Source organism: Alosa sapidissima, chromosome 19 (assembly GCF_018492685.1).
Source record: "Alosa sapidissima isolate fAloSap1 chromosome 19, fAloSap1.pri, whole genome shotgun sequence".
Taxonomy (NCBI): domain Eukaryota; kingdom Metazoa; phylum Chordata; class Actinopteri; order Clupeiformes; family Clupeidae; genus Alosa; species Alosa sapidissima.
Genome location: NC_055975.1, coordinates 17244551 through 17266465, shown reverse-complemented (window position 1 = coordinate 17266465; position 21915 = coordinate 17244551). Strand labels below are relative to the sequence as shown.

The following is a 21915-nucleotide window of genomic DNA, read 5'->3' as shown; positions in this document are numbered from 1 at the left end:
CACAGCAAAAGTGGGGGAGCTATACCTTCATAAAAAGTAAGAGTCCTATGGAGTTGGTTCAAATTCAAATAGTCTCTAATTTTGTAATTTTGTTCTGGTATAAATAAATAAGCAAATTTGATTTTGATGCTTTTAGGTGAGCTTTTAATATGTACGTTGTTTCAGTTGCAACTTCTTTAATGGCATTTCATATATTGAGCTTTGACTTTTACCATCAAGTACTTCTGTATGAGGCTGTTGTAGAGACAGGGATTCATCCCTCTCTGCATTTTTTTAAGGATTGGAGGATTCCATTTAAAAAGCCATTTAATCCAGAAAATTACTTTTGGTATGCATTTATCCAATAATTGGCAAAAGTGGACCATCATTTGAAGCACCAGTAACTTCTCAGTTAATCAAGCATTAGGCAGTTTGTTTTATATTAAATACAATGTCAGTTTTTCAAAGCATTTAAAATTATCACTTACTTAAATAGTGAGCAGCAAAGTGCATAAAAATAGATTTTAAACCCATACTGTCAAAATATTTATAGACACTGTAATGACCTGCCACACTGTCATACACTGACTTGCCAGTAAAGCAATAATGAATCCAATGCTAAAAGGGCTGCTTAAATGCTTCAGTCCTTAAATGCCTTAAATGCCATTCATTCAATGCCAACATTCAAATTATGGGATTTTTGATGCCATAAATGTGCAGTTTAAATTGTATGCATTATTTTTTGAGTACTTCTGTCCCTCTACTGCATGGTGGTGTTGAAGATTTTGTATGGGAGAGGGAAAAAAGAAAGGACAATTTGGGTCTTTCAGCAGAGAAAAGTGAGAGTGAGCTAGTGGGCAGTGATGAGGGGAATGATGATGATGATAGCTCTTTAGATTCAGTATCTTGGAGACCTGGGGTCATGGCCAAGTGGAGTGATTTCTTTCTCCCTTTACCACAGCACTTGTGTATGGGGCGTTGATCCCTGTGTGGGCGACTTTATGGAAGCACTTGTGTATGGGTCACCCTGACCGGGGAGAAGTCCGATGGATGTGTGTATGAGGGAGGTGTGTGTGTCCTTGAGTTGTGTGGGTGAAGTGCATTGGCATGCGTTCTACAAGGGAGGGCCGTGTGTGACTGTAGGGCATCGCTATGGTACGGTGTATGGACTGTGACTGCCATATAACAGAATCTCAGAAACATTTAAAATGAAAGGGGAAACTTTGATCAGGACAAATGTCCATTTCAAGATGCATTTCACCATGTCACAATGTTATTGTATGTAATACAGAATTTGTGTTATTTTAGCCATGTAAATTGATTTCTCGGAGTATTAGCTTTTTTTTATTTCCCCATCATTTAAATCAGGTAGTATTTTTTACAATAAGAACATATTATCCTTCAAATAACAGTATTTAACAACACATACTAGCCTATTAGCCTACTGAGGTAATCAAAGTATATCTGTAATTGATAATTTCTCTGATTTAATCAAAGTGAGTTTGTAAAACGGCTCTCTGCAGTTATGAATTATGGTGGTTTTGAAGGTCACTCAGCAAGGGCATCAGGTCTAAATTGTGAGATGTGTAAAAATACCCCACGTCACAGGCTTGCAGATCAATCTGGCAGGACTCCTAGATCATTCTTAAAGACTCCATTCAACCTGCACTAATAAAAGTCGAGGTTTGAGCTTATTGACTGAGGTGGCCATTACATAGTGGTTTGGCAGTCAATCAACCATTCCTTTCTTTACACTATGTGTGCCTGCCATTATACCTCACTTGGACCTTAGGGTCTTGTCTTGGCTTCAGTCCAGGGTTCTACCATATGGAAGCATTGACAAGGTTTTCTAGTGTAAATGTCCTTGAAGTGGTGAGGTTAAAAACACAGGAGGCCACAACACAATTGACCTTTTTTGTGAGGCTTAACATTTCCACCCAAAAGTGCATAGCTGTTTTTGTAACGATATTCTGCCTCTGACTTAAAAAAAAAAGTCCTGATCCATGAAAAAATCAACTTAGCAATTTCCACAGCAATTACCTACGGACAATAGTAGCCATAGGATACATTCATTTGGCCTTTATGTTAGTGGAAGCATATTTGACAAAATCAAGATCAAATCCCTCCGACATCATTCAAAATTAAATATCGATTTAGGCCCTCAAGTCCACCCCCCCCCCCCCCCTTTCCATTCCCCACTTAGAGGTGAAAAAACGGTACAAGCAAACCCATCAAAGACTCCTTTCCCTCAGTGGACAGTGGCTGGCTGCAGCCTTAACCTTCATCTATTATGTGTACGGCCGGAGTAATTACCAAGCGGAAGCTGCTGGCGAGAGCGTCTTTGTGTTCTCTCTGTTGGCCTCTGTCAGCAGAATCCAGTGCCGCTACGGCCACCGCCACCGCCACCGCCACCGCCATCTCATCAGCGCGGGGGGACAAAGAGCGGTCGATGGCACATCACCACCGTGACGCTTAAACAAAAGAGGCTCTCGTTGAGGCGCGGCGTTTTTTTCCACTGATGATGGCGTGGGCGGTTGCCTTTTGGAGAGGGTGTCCCGCGTGCGGTGTTGTTGGCACCGTCTCAGACGCCTGACACTTCTGCGCCATTGACATATCAGCTGTGTCCTTCTCAAAGAGCCAGAGGCGGCATGCGCTGGCAGTCATCTAGAACAGAGTGGGGGTGAGGGGGATGTCAGCAAGAGCCTGACAAGCAGATGCTTTATGGTTAACCTCTGTTTGATAAGAAAAAAAAGAAATGTATAAGTGATCTCAAATTAAAACGGAAAAAGGGTCGGTAACACTTTATTTTAATGTGTCGCTGTTACAGTGTACCTACCAGAGGTGATTGCTCTAAGACTACAGGGGAAGCTCAGCCTCCTCTAAAATAAAAAAAAAATAAAGAAAATCGCATCAAATAACACTATTACATTAGCTTCTAGCCTACTATTCCAACTAGAACATGCTGAAAACATGTTCATCTTCATGGCTAGTTTGTTCAGCAATAAGGTTTTGCCGGTCATTTATCGTAATTTCGCACCCATAATACATTGCTGTGACGACATGATCCATAAAAAAACCCATAGACGCTCGGCTTCACTGGACTTTCAATGGCACTACAGAGTGGGCTGATCTCAGTGCAGAAAAGCTACACGTTTATTGGACAAGCGCCACAAAATCGTCATTTCCAGGGAAGCCCGGCGTCTCTGGGAGTGAATGGGACAGTGGGATGGCCTGGACGCCGAGCTTCTGTATGATGATTGGAGGAACCGTCATAGAGGCCGGACTCTTTTTGATTAACAGCATATGTCGCGATCTGACAGGAAGTGGTTCAAGTTCAAGGCAGGGATGCGTTAACGTTAGTGCAGAGAATGTCTAATAAGGGGAGAACTGCCACTCTCGGAAAACTTTCGGTTTCTGAACTGGTTGCAGTTCCTCTTGTGGTTCCACATGAGGGCGCTCGTCCACGAGGGCAGAATGCATGGAGGTCTATGGAGCTGTACCCCTCAAAATCTACTTTTCTCGGGATATAATTTTTTTTCGAAAGGGGAGGCAAAGAAAATACACTTGGTGGAATATTATATTTATTTTTTTATCAATTATTTTTTATAATTTAAGTCACTTAATTGTTCTAAAAAGCCTTTCAAACGTGTCAATGATGTCACTCATTAGCACAATGCTAGCGTGTTATGGGCAACAACGACCCAAACTGTAAGAAATCAAAAGGACATACGTACTTCATTCAACTTTTGACCTATAACCCATGTTGAAGTTATCAGGTGAAAGAGACAAATTTAGCCGTCTAGCTCCATTGACTCCCATTCATTCTGCACTCATGACGATCGCACCCAGTGGAAATCTGGTGGAACTGCAACCAAAATTCGGTACAATGGGACTTAATACGGAGTGGCCAGGCTCTCCGTAGACGGGCTCTGGTTAGTGTTGGCAGGTGAAGTCGAGAGATAAGGCAAGTTGCAGCTCAAATTCTCATAATTTGGGAGCAATACAGTCGGTTTCTATTTGTCTTTGTAAATAGCATACTGTAAATAAAACCGTAAGGTGGAGTTACAGAGTTTGTGACTTGCTTTTGTTCCAGTTGTGTATTTAGGCTAAGTTAGGTAGCACGCTGTAACGGTGTAGGCTACATTATGCCATGTCTGCCATGCCTACTGTTTGGGATATTTTTGCCTTCAAAGAACAATATAGCAAGGATACAAGGATACAAGGATACAAGGAAGTTTATTGTCACATGCATATAGTTACTGGAAGTAAGAAATGCAGTGAAATTATGTCTGGTGTCAGCCTATTTGTGCAAAGTGGGGGGGTAAAAAGTGCAGTAGAAGAGGGGTTTAGTAGATTAAGTGGCAAGGGCTGCATAAGAAAGGTGGGGAGGATTGGAATTGGGGGGGGCACCAACAAGGAGCACCCAAGAGCAACAGGGGCAAGGAAAAACTCCCTTACCAAGGAAGAAACCTTGGGCAGATCCACGGCTCAAGGGGCTAACCCAACTGCCAGGGGTCTTGGTGTGTGTGTTGGGGGGATAACAGGGGAGATGGGATAGTGTGCTGTGTATGTGTCGGGAGAGGGCAGCGTGCAATATGTGTGTTGGAGAAGCTTCCTCATGAGACAATGTGCTGTGTATTGGGGGGGGGGGGGGGGGGGGGGACAGTGTGCTGTAAGTATGTTGGGGATATGTGTTGGAGAAGCTTCCTGATGAAATAATGTGCTGTGTATGTAGGGGAGGGGGGGGGGGGCAGTGTACTGCAAGTATGGTGAAGGGACTTACTATTGCAAGCAGAGGACTGTATGTATGATGTATGTGAGTGATGAAGATGTGTGTGTGGGCGGGAGGGGAGTGTAGCAGTGACTGTGTGTGTGTGTGTGTAGTGTGCGTGTGGGTAGGTGGGGGCTGTGTGCTGTAAGTATGTAGAGTATGTGTGTTGGAGAAGATCCTGAATATGAATGAAATGAAAATGAATAGCACCTTAATAATATTAATTTAATAATTTACCATTTTTATCAGAGCTTCCCCTGTCCCAAAGAGCAGCAATCACCACTGGTACCTACCTAATTAGGTACAGTGGTACAACCTGTGTAACAACATGTACTATCAGGTACTATCATTGTACTTGCATTATGTATTTGTGGGTACCTACATATAGTTGTTACGTTGTAATTAGGTAGGTACACTGTAACAGCGACACCAGAGAGGGTTAAAGCGGAGCGAGAGGCGCAAACGTTCAACAATTTCCGCGTTCGATTATTGCAAGGGGGAGGGGGGAAAATCCCCCTTTATGCAGACCAGAGTAAACCCTCGCTGCACTAATGTCAATGGAGACTTGTGGAATTTTACCAATAAATTGGTCATTATGTCTTTCTGGCTTTGTTGAGGGTTTTTTGGAAATTTTTGTCATAATCTGTAAGTGTTTGGGATCATTTCAAGCCTAAAAGTGCAATTTTTTTAGCGTTCGGATTTGTGATAAAATAACTTAATATCAGACCATGCTGCTGCCAGTTACTGTCCGGTTGTTAGCATGCTAGCTATCCTCTTAGCTAAGGTAAAATTTTAAACGGAGAAGTGTAATTTCTTTGAAATGACAACTACAGTGTAGCTGAATAACATTACTTACATTAGTTAAAGTGAATAGTTTATACTCAAGTGAATTTGCAACAGTATATTAAGTTTAAGCGAAGTCCTTCAACTACTAGTCACTTGTTAGCGCATAGCTGTATTGCCATAGCTACTCCCATCCACTTGTATAGCATTTTAAGCTAGCGTTAGCTAGCTAGCTAGCTCGGTTCACATGACTAATTAAATTATTCATATCATGTCCTAAAGAATGATTCATTGGTATCATACATGATTATAGACAATAATACTGTGAACACAATTAGGTTTATCTGTTCTTATTGCTTATTAAGAGAGAAAGTTTATTTAGTGACGTAAGGTGACACTCCCACTTATGCAGACCGGAACTGTCCCGTTTTGCTCCCATAGTAACGAATTACGTTGCTCTATCTTGCTAGTAATCAAGGATCTTTGGCGACACATTAAAATTAAGTGTTACCAAAGGGTTAAAGTTAGAGCAACAAATATTACCTGTATATTTCTATGATCTTTGAGCTGATTGTAAGGGAAAGGTGAAAGAACATTAACAGCTGGACACCACAGGCAGCCAGTAAGTGTGTGTGTGTGTGTGTGTGTGAGAGAGAGAGAGAGAGAGAGAGGGAAAGAGGGAAACTGGACATTTCCTTCCTGTTCAATGACTCCACATTTAGCTTGACAGAATAAGAGGGAGCAAGATTGGATAGCCATGTCATTACACAGACAACAAGGAAAAAGGCAGAGAGAGCTGTAGAGGAGAGCACGTAGCACAAACATTCTCAAACGCAAGTGAGAACAAGTCAAGAGTGTCAACTAATTGACCTTCAATCAATAATTACTCTTAAAATGTTATCTTTTAGTAAACACACTGTTATCTCTTCGTACATCTTTAATTACTTTGGTCCTCAGAAAAAGATGTATATGATGGCCAATCAGGTGTTGAACCATGTCCCTGAGCCTAAACCTGTGTTTGTAAATGGCTCACAGGATGTGTGCCAGACTGATAATTAGGGCAGCATGGAGTTTGTATTAAACACTATCAGGCAGTAGTGAGTTGATTAAAGTTAGACTATCGAATAGTGACCTTTCTGGGGAAATATTTATGCGCTCCCATTAAGTTTGGGGTCACAAATATGAAAAGGCACGGCAACGAGACAGGAGATGGCAGGCAACTTGTCACCCCAGGACACCAATAATTAAATCAAGCCTGTCTGATGGAACAGGAGAGGCAAATGAGTTAGACTGCAGCAAGCACACACACACACACACACACACACACACACACACACACACACACACACACACACACAAACACACACATACGCAATCTCACATATACACACTCACACATTCTCTCACTCTCACGTTCCCTGTCTCTCTTCCTCCCTCCCTCCACCCCCTTTCTCATTCATGTTTGCACTCTCTGAAGGTTAATTAAGTCAAAATTTTGGGTTGATAATGAAACTGACGCCTCAAATATTTATCACAGCTTTGTTTCTAAGTGTCTGAACAGGGGCACGATCAAAATCACCTTTACTGGTGGATAAGGTTTTGTTACTATGCCGGCTTTTAGCAGAGCTCTCTCGATAATTTATCACCAGCATTATGTTCAAATCCCTGCTCACGGTGTCAGTTATTGATTCATTTCTTTGTGTGTGTGTGTGTGTGTGTGTGTGTGTGTGTGTGTGTATGTGTGTGTGTGTCGCCTGGTCATTTACCTTCAATTAACTTTGGGAGCACATAAAAACAACTGCAAAACTGCCATCTCCCTATAGCTCTGCCAAGACTGCAGTATGTAAAGTGAATGGGAGTAGAGTGTACTGTGTGAACCCTCGGCTGCTTCTCTCCATCTCACTTGTAGGGGGGTTGTCTGCTAGGCCTGTTCCCGGTGTTGTTACGCTGCCTGGGAGAGATGACCCTGGCCAAGCTGAGTGTTGTGTTCAGGGCTGCCTCCTTTATCCTCCTGGCCTTCTCAACCAACACGTGGATGGTGTTCCTGGGTAAGAAAGACCTCTTTTTTAAGTGTGCTTGCTGAAAGTTTCACGAAACTTGACGTACATGATCCTTGGACCAAGCTTCACAAAAGTTACAGAAAGGATTTTTGATTTTCAAAAGCGTTTGCCTGTCACAGCCAAACGAAATCGGCGGTGAAGCTCCGAAACAGGAAGTCGTCCATTTTGTATTTGAACTCGGGACTCCAATGTAAGGGTGCATAAGCTAAAAAAAAAAAAGAAATATTCCAAAAGTTTCCATCATTTGACAAACCACCCACAGGTATTTGGTAACTCTCACCATTCACCTTTGCACCATTCACCTTCTATCACAAGGCCTTCCAAGTATGCTCAATGTCTCTGGGCAGCCACAATGTCTCCAGGCAACCTTGCCCAATCATGAAATCCTTGTTCTGCCATGGGATAGTATGGACTTACGAACTTAAATAGCAAGGAGAACAGTAGCTATATATAGCTTACATAATAGAGTTGTTTTCACATTGACGGTATTCAAACTAAATTTTTCATTATTGTTAAATATCATGATGGGAGAGTATTATTAAAAATGTTATTGTATGCAATAAAGTATGCAAATGCATATGTTTACGGGCATTTAGGTTTTACTGTGTTGTTTTGTTGTAAAGACATGCAAGGCATTCTGGGCCGTAATGAACAGTGGTCGGCAGCACTCCATAGGCTACGTATTAATATGAATAGGTGTTTCTGTAAACCTAGGGACAATAAACAGCTATCTCTGTTACAAAAACGAGCTGGTAATCGCTCATTGAAGAGGGAACTATGATAAAAAGATTGTTTTCCTAAAAGCATGGAGTTGACGAAAGAATAAACAAGCAATGTAACGTTAATGTTAAATAGCCTAGAACGACATCTGAACGCTAGGTGGCAACGTTGTATTACATTTCACTAGTGTAGCTTGCTTGAAATACGGTGTGAGATTCACAAGTAAGGAAGGTGCAAATATTATGTAATTTATCATGGGAAATCATTGGAAATGTTATTTCTTGTTTATTCTAATTGCAAACCACACACATCCATTCGGAATCACACGTACACATTTAATACTGAAAGACTATCATTTCGTTTATTTGATGTTGCCTAGCAACACAGCCTTCAGAGCAAAGATTCTAGAACAGGGCTTCAGAGAGACTCGTTTTGAGTTTGTGGCCAAGAACCTAAAATATCGGTTTCCATGTGCTGGATGGTGTGAGTCCTTTATGAAAGCAAGTGTTTTATACAGTTAACGTTACAGACATAATGAGTCATGTTGTAGTGGTCAACATAAATGTGCCCCTTCTGTTATTAGAATGCTAAGCGGAGAAGCATGCTAAGCAGACATTTAGTATCATTAATTTCTTGTGTGGCTAGCTATAGGGAGGAGATGTATGTTGCTAATTGGGATTTATGTTGTTTAGCGTAATGCCATGGTCATTTGATATGAGATGCTTGCACTCGTAACTTCGTCACGTGTAACTTTAGGTCTGCTATTTTTTTTACTAACAGTAATTCACGAAGCACTTTACTGTAGATCTAAAAGTAGCACCTACGTCTGTGACAGCTTAAAAGAAGTGGCAAGGACTCCTAACGCGATGTTTTGAAATGCGTCTACTATTGTCGGAGCACCTCTCAGGTAATCAGACAACAACTGCAGTGAGTTGGGAGAGAGAAAGCAAGAACACATAGGCTACTACTGGCCAAATCCTCTCCAATTGTTAGAATTGGACTCTGGGCGTTTGGGAACAGCTGAGGGAGGAGGCTACTTGAAACTGTGAGTTTCGGTCGGTGTGAGCGAGCGGACTTTCAGTTGACAGTAATTAACACCCTTTTGAACAATCTAAGCTGTGCGAACGTCAGAGGGCAGTCTACGCTGATGCATCATTAGTGAGACAGGAGGACAGCTGCATGCAATTCCTAGCAGAATAAAAATAGTGGCTGCTGCTGAAGCGGCAGCATAAGCGGCAGCCCTCGTTTCAGCCAGCCGCGGTTAAGACGGACACGGTCAAGACAAGCAAGTTTACCTGTGCAAGTTCACCGAGCACAGGCACCGACAAAGGCAAAATGTGCCGTTCCACCATATCTGTTATCACCGGCCATTGCAGAAAACGGCATCATGCCAAAAGGGGCAGAAATATCAAAAGGGGCAGAAATCCCCTTAACCTCCAGGAACTTAAACGGTCCTCACCGACAGAAACCTCCTTCTCCATGGGCTTGTGGAACTGTCAATCCGCAGTCAACAAAACCGACTTCATAGCTGGCTATGCCAACCACCTTTCATTGGAACTCCTTGCTCTCACTGAGACTTGGATCAAACCAGAGAACACTGCCACCCCGGCTGCACTCTCCACTAACCTTACACTATCCCACACCCCTCGCCTATCTGGACGAGGGGGCGGGACGGGCCTGCTGATCTCCAACAAATGGAAATTCACCCCGCTACTGCCTTCAAACAAATATGTCTCATTCGAATTCCATGCCATCACAGTGATCGCCCCAGCAAAACTCTACGTGCTGGTCATCTACCGCCCTCCAGGCCAACTAGGCGACTTTATTGACGAACTTGACACTCTGCTATCCTCCATCCCTGAGCATGACTGTCCGCTTCTTGTTCTCGGTGATATGAACATCCACTTAGATGCCCCAGGCTCAGCGGACTTTTTGGCCCTGGTCCACTCCTTTGACCTCGAACTGGTTCAAAGCCCACCGACTCACAAAGCTGGCAAAGAGCTTGACTTGATCTTCACTCGGAACTGCAGCACAGACACCCTCATGGTGACGCCTCTCCATCTTTCTGACCACTTCTTCATCCAGTTCAACGTCAGCCTGTCAGAACAGCCTCCGGCTCCTCAGCCGATGGTCACGTTCCGCCGCAACATCCGGAACCTGTCTCCAACGCACTTCTCCTCTGTGGTTGCCTCCGGTCTACCTCCACTCAACACCTTCTCCTCTCTGGAGGTTAATGAAGCCACTGACTCGCTCTGCTCCACACTGACCTCGTGTCTAGACGAGCTGTGCCCTCTTACCACAAGGGCAGCTCGATCCAAACATTCTCATCCATGGCTAAATGATACCCTCTGATCGCAGCGCACCAAACTCAGAGCCGCGGAGAGGAAATGGCACAAATCCAAACTAGCTGACGACCTCAAAAACTACCAGACACTCCTGACCTCCTTCTCAGCCAGCATCACTGCTGCTAAGACTGCTTTCTACAATGACAAAATCAACAGCGCTACAGACACTCGAAAACTTTTCTCAACCTTCAAATCGCTACTCAACCCTCAGCTGCCTCCTCCTCCATCCAGCCTTACTGCAGATACCCTCGCCTCATTTTTTACAAACAAAGTGGCGGCAATCAGCAGTCAATTCTCTACATGCCCACTGAACGCATCTGACTCAGATACCGCACTCCTACAACCTCTAGGGACTGCTGGAACATCTTTTTCAGCATTCACGCCTCTCTCCGAGAGTGAAGTGTCCAGACTCCTGACATGCAGCCGTCCTACCACATGCTCGCTGGACCCTATACCTACGAGCCTACTTCAGTCCATCAGCCCGACCATCGCTCCAGCTATCACACATGTGATCAATGCCTCGCTAACCTCCGGCACATTTCCAACAGCGTTCAAAATGGCCCGGGTAACACCGTTACTTAAGAAAGCTTCTCTCAACCCTGCTCAAGTCGAGAACTACCGCCCTGTCTCACTACTGCCTTTCCTATCCAAAGGCATTGAACGAGCAGTCTCCAAACAGGTCTCTGACTTCCTTTCACAGAACAACCTTCTGGATCCAAATCAGTCTGGGTTCAAAAGCGGCCACTCTACCGAAACGGCTCTGCTGTCTGTAACAGAAGCCTTAAAAGAAGCCAGGGCGACCGCTCGGTCATCAGTACTCATTCTGCTTGACTTATCGGCTGCCTTTGACACGGTTAATCACCGTATCCTTCTCTCTATACTCGCTGACATGGGAATCTCCGGTTCTGCTCTCTCCTGGTTTGAATCCTACCTCACAGGACGCTCGTTTAACGTATCATGGCTTGGTCAGCTATCCGCACCTCACCATCTCACCACAGGGGTCCCCCAGGGCTCAGTGCTGGGCCCCCTCCTCTTTGCTATCTACACCACCACCTTGGGACAGATTATCCGTTCGCACGGCTTCTCATACCACTGCTATGCAGACGACACACAGCTCTATCTGTCCTTTCCACCTGACGACCCCCTGGTTTCAGCACGGATCTCGGATTGCCTTTCAGACATAGCTACATGGATGAAGGCACACCACCTCCAGCTGAACCTCTCAAAGACTGAACTGCTGGTCATCCCAGCTAAACCTACCATACACCACGACATCAACATCAAATTTGACTCCCTGTCTGTTTCACCGACCAGGACTGCAAGAAATCTAGGAGTTGTTCTTGACAACCAACTAAACTTCTCAGATCATGTTGCCTCAGTCGCCCGGTCATGCCGCTTTGCACTCTACAACATACGGAAAATCAGGACTTACTTGACTCAAGATGCTACCCAACTTCTGGTTCAGGCAATAGTCATCTCACGACTCGACTACTGCAATGCCCTCCTGACAGGTCTCCCAGCCTGCGCAGTGAAACCACTTCAGATGATCCAGAACGCGGCGGCGCGCCTGGTCTACAACCAACCCAAAAGGGCACATGTTACCCCGCTGCTCATCCAGCTACACTGGCTACCTATGGCGGCCCGCATCAAATTCAAGTCTCTAACACTTGCCTACAAAGTAGTCTCCGGTTCTGCTCCCACCTACTTGAATGCCCTCATACAGACTTACACTACCTCCAGACCGCTGCGCTCCTCTGACGAACGACGTCTAGCTCTACCACCGGTACGCTCAAGCCAATCCAAACTTTTCTCATCTGTTGTTCCTCGTTGGTGGAACACACTGCCAGTTCCTACAAGGGCAGGGACATCCTTTTCCACTTTCAAAAAACTCCTGAAGACCCAGCTCTTTAGAGAACATCTACTCTCATAGCAACACTTACAACAAGTCTTACTGATCCTAGCACTCACCAGCCGTTTTAAACTGACAAGTAACTGTTAAAAACAGCACTCACCGACGCACTTATTCTTACTGTACTCTAATGTTTTTTTAAACTGTCCTAAAATTGTGAGAATTGTTCTAAAACTTACTGTTTACCATGTTGTTAGTCGCTTTGGTTAAAAAGCGTCAGCCAAATGTAATGTAATGTAATGTAATGTAATTGTCTACAGGAGCTTCCAATCGCGAGGGAACTTGCATTGTAGGCATAACTAAGGGATGCAATAACACCACCAAGAACCACCTACTCATTGTCAACATGTACATGAAATCTAAAGTTTTATGTGAATCAAATTAAAATGTTTTCTTTGCAAACGTAGGCATAGGCGTATGGTGACAGATTAATTTAATAATGCTGCTGTGTGAATCACGGTAAGCGTGAATGAAGTGGCCACTTCTTAATGGGACCCACTGTATGGAAGTGGGCTAAGTAAAATAGAATGTAATTTAAATAAAATGTTTTAAATAAGATAAGGTTAATCAGAATTCTACGATATTCAACGGCAGAGATAGAACTGGCCTTTGGCCATAGCAACCATCCATTTAGAATGACTGGCCCATAGCAACCAAAGATCTGAGCTGTGTTGCAATGTGAGGCAAAGTATAGAAAGGTGATGAAACATACAGAGACAGGTCAAGAAATATAGTGCAATGTAGACAGTAGTATACAGTTGATTTACAGACGGTGGTTTAGAGTAATATGAAGTATTCCTTTATTCTGAGATAGGCTACATCAATAGGCTCTCAAAACAACCCCAGGCTCACAAAACAATCCCAAACAGACATAAGGTCTTTATAGAGCAAATCTATATAGATTATTTTTCAAATAAACCAGTAAAACATAATTTGTGGGATGGAATATATAACATTCACACTCATAGCTCGAATTTTTTTAAAATAAATCAGTGAAAAAGTATCCTGACAAAAAAGCAGCTTTTTAATGCCTTGGTCATATTTCATAATTTCAATTCCTCTGTAGGTTACCTGATAGCCCAGTTTGAGAGGCGCAAGACGCGTGACATTATTTATTTTTTGCAGCCAATCACTGCTGTCATTTTATTTTATTGATTTGATCTCAGTCATAGAAGCTAAATTCGAAGGCAGGCCAAAGGTAAAATCCAACGAATCGCATTCAACCCGCAAGCCAATAGTTGAATAGCCCTCTCCTACTTTTGAGATATTGCCACTGCTCCAACACTGAAAGGATTCAGTGTAATTTTCAACTGTAATTTCAGAGCAGTATTTCAACTGAAAGTATGACTAATCATCTAAACTATTCCTGATGGCTCTCTGACAAAACTCTTTCAGCTGAACCATTTTTAGATTATAATTTACCACAAATGTCGCTGTTGCATAGTCAGGATGAACAATGCTAACATACTTACGTCGGGCAGCAGAAAATGAAAACAGGGTTATGGACATCAAAGCAGAAAATGTGGACATTGATGAAACCAGAAAATTGATATAGAGGTAACAATATGGCATCAAAAAATATGTCCTAACGGTAGATACTCATTAGAATCATCAGCTTAGCTTTGTGTCACTCCAAAAAGAGACCCTTTGCAATCAGGGCAGGTGTTAGGCTGGAGCACAAAGCCATAATCACCTCCAATCACCTGTCTGCTGTGGAGAAAATGTGCATCTCATCACTCTGTCACACACTCACACCTGGCTCAGCTTGGCTCAGAACTTTCAAAAAAGAAAAACTGGCAGAAACTGGGTTCTCTGCCAGAAATCACAGATTGGCTGCCTTGTTCTCTGTCTTAAGGTGTGCAATGACCATTTAAAATGTATAGGTTTTAAAAATGTGAGTTTCAGTATTAACACACTCCTGTGCAGAACTGGTGAGTCAATGTATTGCATTCTTTAATGTCCACTACTGCAATGCTGCTGTAACATGTTTTGACAGAAGGATCGGATTGCGCTCACGTGTATTTAGAAATATGTTCATGCAAATTACTTGAGTTTGCTCTGCCATGAACGCAACCTCACTTTCCTTCTCGTCTGTGCTTTCACTATCCTCTTTGACTGTGCTCATGGTGTGTATTTGCATTGTGTTGTTACAAAGTTGCTGTCCACAAATCATAAAAGTAATCTCTGGGAGGGAAGTATATTACTCTTTCTAGGAAGCTAAATAGCTGCTACACCCACCGCACAGTCCACACCAAACACCACCAGTCAGTCCCTAAGGGGGGTAATTATCTTGGCATAATATATATAACACCAACAGCTAGTCAGACGTAAGACTTCACCAATGGGTATTAGTGTGGTATAGGTGTTTCACAGCTGATCTCTTTTGCAATTGATTGAGCCCTTTTCTTGGTCAAAACCATTTTGTGCAGCAGGGCAGGTAAGATGGAGTGTCATTCGTAGCCATCTATGCAACAAATAGTCCTGAGCATAGCATGTGTAAGAGGTATGACAGATTAAGTAGCCAGGGCCTGGGTGGAACCTGTTGTGTTATCACATGCGACACTAACAACTCACAATAATTATTTATAATTTGAATACACTTTTTTGCATGGATGGATGTTGAGGGTTGTGTGTGATAATACAACTGGTTCTACCCAGGCACTGACTAGGCGTACATAGGGTTGCAAAATCCCGGGAATTTTCAAAGTTGGAAACTTTCCATGGGAATTAACGGGAATATATGGGAATTAACAGGAATAAACGGGAATTAATGGGAATAAACTGGGAATTTTTTAATATGGCAAGTTAGTCTATAACAGGGAACTTAAATGTAGTGGACAAAACCCCATCTTGCAGCCTAATATTAGTTAAAACAACCTGATTTAATGCAATTTCAGTCAAATTTCTACCCTGCACATATGTCAATCACATGCACACAGCAATCGGCATAGGCTGCTAGACATAAAGGAAACCTATGGTGCGTTCATATGCATGGGGAAAAAATGTTCCAACCAATCGGATTTTGTTGTTGAGTGGTGTAGTGTATCTTGGGCAGTTCAGTGTTGCTAGTTTAGCACACTAGTAAACCATAGGCAGAGGATGGGATCCCCGTTAGCATGCTAGCTAGCTTTGTATGCTAAGCTAAGCAAAAATCCGAACATACAAATCATATTGCTTATTACGAAACAAAATGTTAATGTTTGTATATGAAACGGTTTGTATGAATTACCCAAAATTCCATGTTCATTTCTGTAAATTCCCATTAATTCCCATAATTTCCTTTAATTCCATGAAAGTTTCCAATTTGGAATATTTCCAAAATTCCCCAGCTTAACTTCCCATGGTAAGTTTCCAGAAATTTACCGGAAATTTTCCGCCCCTTTGCAACCCTAGGCGTACAGTACTTAATCTGTTGTGCCATGTGTATTTTTCCTGAAAGATACACAGGTTATACTGAGAGTATTTCCCTTGAACTTCAACCTTGAAACTTAAAAAAAAAAAAGATTAAAACAGTCCACTTCTTGACTTCTTCTTCTTAGTAAGCCACAGTCTTAGGAATAGTGTGTGACTCAGGCTTTACACAAGAGAAACTCGTACTGACAGGTTGTATTACTTCAAAAATGTTTCGGGAAAGGAGGATTTCTCCTGCACTGGGTGCTGTGACACAAACATTGATGCTGTTCGCCCGACATGTAGTCACAGCGCTTGAGAAGGTTGTCTGCAGGAGTCCCAGGATGGCAGACATCACCAAAAATAATGTCCAATCGGTAGGAGCAGATGCAGCTCTCACAAAAAGAAGTGGATGCCCTCAACCTTTGAGGAGCATTTTTTTTTTCAGGAGACTTCATTTCAGACAAGGCATTCAGAGAGAGCCAGACTAGAGTTGTGTGTTGCAATCTGAACAGTGAGAAAGCCAAGGCCTTTTCTCGGGGGATGAACAGTCCAAGTGTCTAATATGTCAGAGCTGAGGAAAAACAGCCGGAGAAAATCACTATTTCAGTCAGGCAGATGGGGCCGGTTTGGCTTGTGGCGAGGAACTGAAGATCAAACTGGGAGGAGGCGAGGCTGAGATCTTTGAAGACAGACATATCACTAAATGACATGACATGTTAGCATCCTGGCTAGCCAGAGGCTAGTAATGAAGAATGGTTGGAGTAGTAAACGATTATGAACAATGATGCCAATGAAAGAGGAGGAAATGAGAAATCACCATCACTCAAAACCATAAAAGAAGAATCAGAAGTGGAGACAGAATTACAGATCGGAAAGGTCAGGTAGATACATCAAGGCAAGCTTATAGGTTGTTGTTGTTGGAGTTGTCGGCTGGAGAACCTGAAGTTCAGTGTACAGGAAAAGAAGTTGGGATAAGTTCATCACTCTTCTGTCAGTCCATCACTGCACACCCATGTCTCATCACTGTGTGACAATCTGACAGGGGTGAGCTTCGGTGGTGAGATAAATTAGCTTTCCTGATAACTCAGAGAGATGTGATCATGATGCAGCTGTCCTAGGTCCTGAAATCTCTCTCTCTCTCTCTCTCTCTCTCTCTCTCTCTCTCTCTCTCTCTCTCTCTCTCTCAGGCACACATTGCCAAAAGTGTTAGGTAGGAAATCACCTACACTGTCAATACAGATAGAGTAAAGTAGAGGTACAGTTGGCTCTCAATGATCTTAATCGAGATTATTGCACATGTGATTCTACATAGGCAAGGGACAGATAGATATACCCTTCTGAGCGTAAGCTCATGTTCTGTCTCTACCTTAACTTAATGGTCATAGAAAAGTTGGCACATTAAAGACAAACACATTGCAGAGGTCCTGCCAGTTTGATGGTGGCCACTGCTGTGCCTGGCTGAGACGCATTAGTGTGTGATGGAGGGAGGTCCATTTGACTTTCCTTAGGTTTGCTGCGGCTCACACTGCTCCTTAGGTCTGATGGCGGGAACGTTCACGGGAAGGTGAAATGGTGCAATCCAACTGGGCGCTGCGTGTGCACCCTCAGAGTGTCTAAGTGCCGAGCTTCCCACCCTTTATATAGAACGGGTCCGGCGGAGTCCCTCCATACATCAGCCATCAGAAGGCACCACACTTTCCCCCCGCTCTGGGTCTTAGCCGGCGAAGGCCCCTGAAACATTGTTGCCGCACCATTTAGAGATGAATCTATGAGGACATTCATCTGACTACGTAATGATTAGATTAGATTAGATTCGATTAGATTCAACTTTATTGTCAATGTGCAGAGTACAAGTACAAAGCCAACGAAATGCAGTACAGCTTAGTACAGCTCAGTTTGTGTTGAGTTGTTCTGCTTTTATTTTGATGTGCTTTTTACCCATCCCATGCATTATTTGGATGCACAGTCATATTTCCTTTTTTCATATTTTTTCCAATATTCTATGTATGAATATGAGCCATAAATGTATTAGCATTTTAATTGAACCTGCACTGCATGCTTCAGTCTTCACACATTCATGTGCACATGCAATTGACAAACACTTCATGAAAGCTCATTTCCTGGCAATGATGCCAAGTTGATTGATGGGTATTATCTCGTGTGGAGATTCAAGATGGAACAGATGCAAAGATTGTTTGTCTGCCATTTGTAATAACAATGGAATACCTTCCCTGGAATTAGACATGCTTATCACAGACAAGCTGTAGGATGTTTTGACAGAGTATACACAGTGTGTGTGTGTGTGTGTGTGTGTGTTTGTGTGTGTGGCCATGCATGCATTTCTATGGCTATTGGCGCATTCCGCCACTAACATCTTCACCCACCATCCTCTCTTAAAGGTTCTTGGTGGTTCTTCTCAGCGTGTAGTTTTTAACAGCTTTTACAGATAGTCTGCTGTGAACTGCGTGTTTGTTGCAGCATTTTTTACTGTGTGTGCATGCATTATCTTCCATCCCAGCCTAATCCATGGAGCTGATCAATAAGAAGCCTGTGTTCCTGAGAGCCAACCTCAGTGCACTGGCCACTTCTGTTTATCTGACATTCCAATAATACCTGTTCAGTGTTTCCCCTAGAAAATGCTCCAGCAGCGGTGCTGTTGATCGTAGGAAGCCACCCCCCCAAAAAAAAAGAAAAATGTGAAAAAATGACTCCTTAAATGGTGACTTCTGGTGGATTTTGTGAAAGAAATGGACAGATTGAGTTACAAAGTATGACATAACCATCAACACAAGCATTTACAAAGCATGACTATTGCAGGAGGGCAGTTCCAGCGTTATGGATGTGACAATTGGACTCATATTGGTAAACAAAATGCCTTAAAGTGGGGGCAAAATTAGTATCAGTGAATTAATTTGCATACATTTTAATGTAACCTCTGTCCTCTGAATACTGAGAAATCCTCAAATTGCATATAATCAATTTCATCCTAAGAATACAAGCCATTTTATCAGCGTTATGGATGTGACATGAAATGGACACACTTTTGTGAGAGATTACAGGTTTTCTACAAACTCTGTGAATTTTGAAGGAAACTTCCGAAACTATGATATATGTAGCATGAAGGAGACTTGAATGAACACAAAAAAGTGTGTTTTTGAAACTATGCATCATTTTCGTAATTTATTATGTAGGAAAAACTGGCGTTATGGATGTGACGGTTTCACGTTATGGATGTGACGTGTCTGAACCAGTCCTCGACAAACTACATGAAACACATAATTAAGTAGTGAATTTTGATATGAAACAATTGAAATAGTAATCATGAAAAACTAGCAATGAAAGTATTGCTTTCCTTAGTGCCCACTAAGATCCACAGGAAGAATCAGGACAACAAGTCATTTAAAATATAAAAAAGGAATGAATTTTTTTCTTTTACTGTCATCAATTTTTTTCTTTTACCGTCATCAATTTTTCATCAAAACCGTCATCAGTGATTCCCGGGTTACTGAAACACCAGGGAACATGATACTTGGTGGCCACTCCCCCCTAAATAACTAGCCCTACCTGAACCGTTGCACCCAAGATGACAAAATATTTATGGTATGTTAGTCTCAAGAGCCCGCATTAACCTAACCCATACCCACTCATTTATGATTTGCACACATAAAGTACATTGCACGTGCACACACACACACACACACACACACACACACACACACACACACACACACACACACACACACACAAACTGGCTGGGGCACCTGCACCGTACGCTGGCGACCAGGGTTTGATTCCCGCCCCGTGAAAGGTTCGAATAATATGAATGCAGACACATAAACACACAGGCACGCATACGCATGTGCGCATGCAAACACATGCACACACACATAAACACACAAACACAGGCACGCATACGCACATGCGCACATGCACACACACAGACACACACAGACACACAGACACAATCTTATAAACAAAAGCAAACTCACATATACACACACTCATTTACACGCACATGAGTTGCAGGAGTAGGAGATGGAGACAAATTGACAAGCGTGATTTATTTTTGCGAAGAGAATATGCAGGACTGAGAGGCGGTCATATTTTGTACCGCTATGCCGTACATCTAGTTTATTGCTGCCGTTACTTATGTTACTCTGTGGGTATTAGCTACAGAGGACCTGACACTTCATATGCTGGCATATCGCGTCATTTAAAATGAAACTGTGTTAAGCAGACATGAACGGCAGGCTGAACAGATCTGCAACAGAAGGAGGTTGCTATGTTAACTCCAGCTGCAAAGTCAGCCATCTTCACCAGCTAACACGATAATCCAGTTACTGTACAACAACAGTATGACAGTTACGGGAAGATAATCGCTCAGATTTTCAGATTTTTATTAGGCCACTTGAAAATAGGCTATGGCTAGGCTAATCACTGGAGGTATTTTAATATTATGTTTGTTTTGCTAATGCTTAGGCGAGGCCTCCCTGTTGTTTTGATCAACCTAATAATCTTTGAAATGTCAATTGTAAACACTAAGGTGAAATGCATTGAAACTGACATGCCACCAGAACAGAAGTTTTATCGGTTTTGAGGTATAATAAAGTCTCCAGTCTTATAAATTTACATAATGTAACATCCATAACGTCACATCCATAACGCACCATTAAAGGTTTTAAAAGTAAGAAAGGGGCACAATTTGGTCATTACACTTTACATTGATATAAATCAGCTTTGCACAGACACTATGGACATTGTCGCATCAACACTGTATGTGTAGCATAAACTTTTCCTATAAAACGTTATGGATGTGACATGGCCATGGAACTTGCTGACTTAAAAACAAAAGCCTTACAAATGTAAGGAGTTGCGCTCTTAAAGGCAAGCTGAGCATAGACATTGCTCTACCATTCCCTTGTCAATGTGGAATTTGTCAAATTACACAATTTGTTTGAACCTCCATTTATCCACTTTTTAAATATGTATATAATATTACCATGTGAAAAATGTTGTTTCTGGTATGGTTGCACACCATATTTATGATGTGAAAAGAGTGTCATTCTCCATCAAATTCAATCAGATCAGTTACAAACAATAAAATATAGACCTAAATGAAGATTTTAACAACAGTTCTACCAGAAAGACTCAGTAGACAGAATAGAATCAGTTGACAATTTAATTAGTAAAGGAACGGCTTGGATACAAGCATGATAGAGTCCTGAATAGGTAACATAGGTAACAAATAGGTAACAATAGGTAACAAATAATTGATGTCCTATTTTTTTTTTAATTAAGGCATTAAGACAAAAGGCAAAAGATGTTTTTTATTCCTCCCATTAGTCAATTTCAGCATGGGTGTCTTAACTTTTGCACAGCACTGTATAAACTATAAGACTTCTCTTTCATGTCATTACACTGTATTGGTGCTGTGCAAGTCGAATTGAGTGCCTGTCACTTTAATGCCGTGACGGCCCGTGAGGCTTGCTTGATTCTCACGGTTTTAAGCTAACTTAGTAGCGTTGTTGTGCATGGTGCATAAGAATATGTGGATGAAATGAATTATGTTTTCCATGTCATTTGGTAAAATAAATGCTCAAAAACTCGAAGAAAATCTATCTTGGATTATAGGAGATAAGTGTCTTGTATCATTTCTATAATTTTGGTGAGCTCTACAGGAATTACAAACTATCTCCAGATGTAAATGGTTGCGTATCCTATTCACAGCCTAGGTATGTTAGCAACACAGGGCTTGAAAGCATTGCCTGTATCACAAACAAAAACGAAAACACTGCGTGGAATTTATCTGGGAATAGGCTACTGAAGGTACAGTAGGGGCGAGCTATCTCGCTGGCGTGTTTAATTTAAACTTAAACATAAACACAAACAAGCATGATCTCCTGTGGATCCCTGACTGCGCCTTCAACGTTAGCCTACTATTATTTGTTGACATCA

General features: G+C 42.3%; 1 protein-coding gene across 3 annotated transcripts in view; it reads left to right on the top strand.

Annotated features, from left to right (window-relative positions):
* zgc:174356 (uncharacterized protein LOC100137120 homolog) overlaps positions 1-21915 on the top strand; it is a 54363-nt gene that overhangs the window by 9059 nt on the left and 23389 nt on the right. For all 3 annotated transcript variants that reach the window (XM_042071769.1, XM_042071771.1, XM_042071770.1), the window contains exon 5: positions 7443-7581. In XM_042071769.1, the coding sequence (XP_041927703.1) occupies positions 7443-7581 (139 nt within the window). The remainder of the gene's footprint in view (positions 1-7442; positions 7582-21915) is intronic.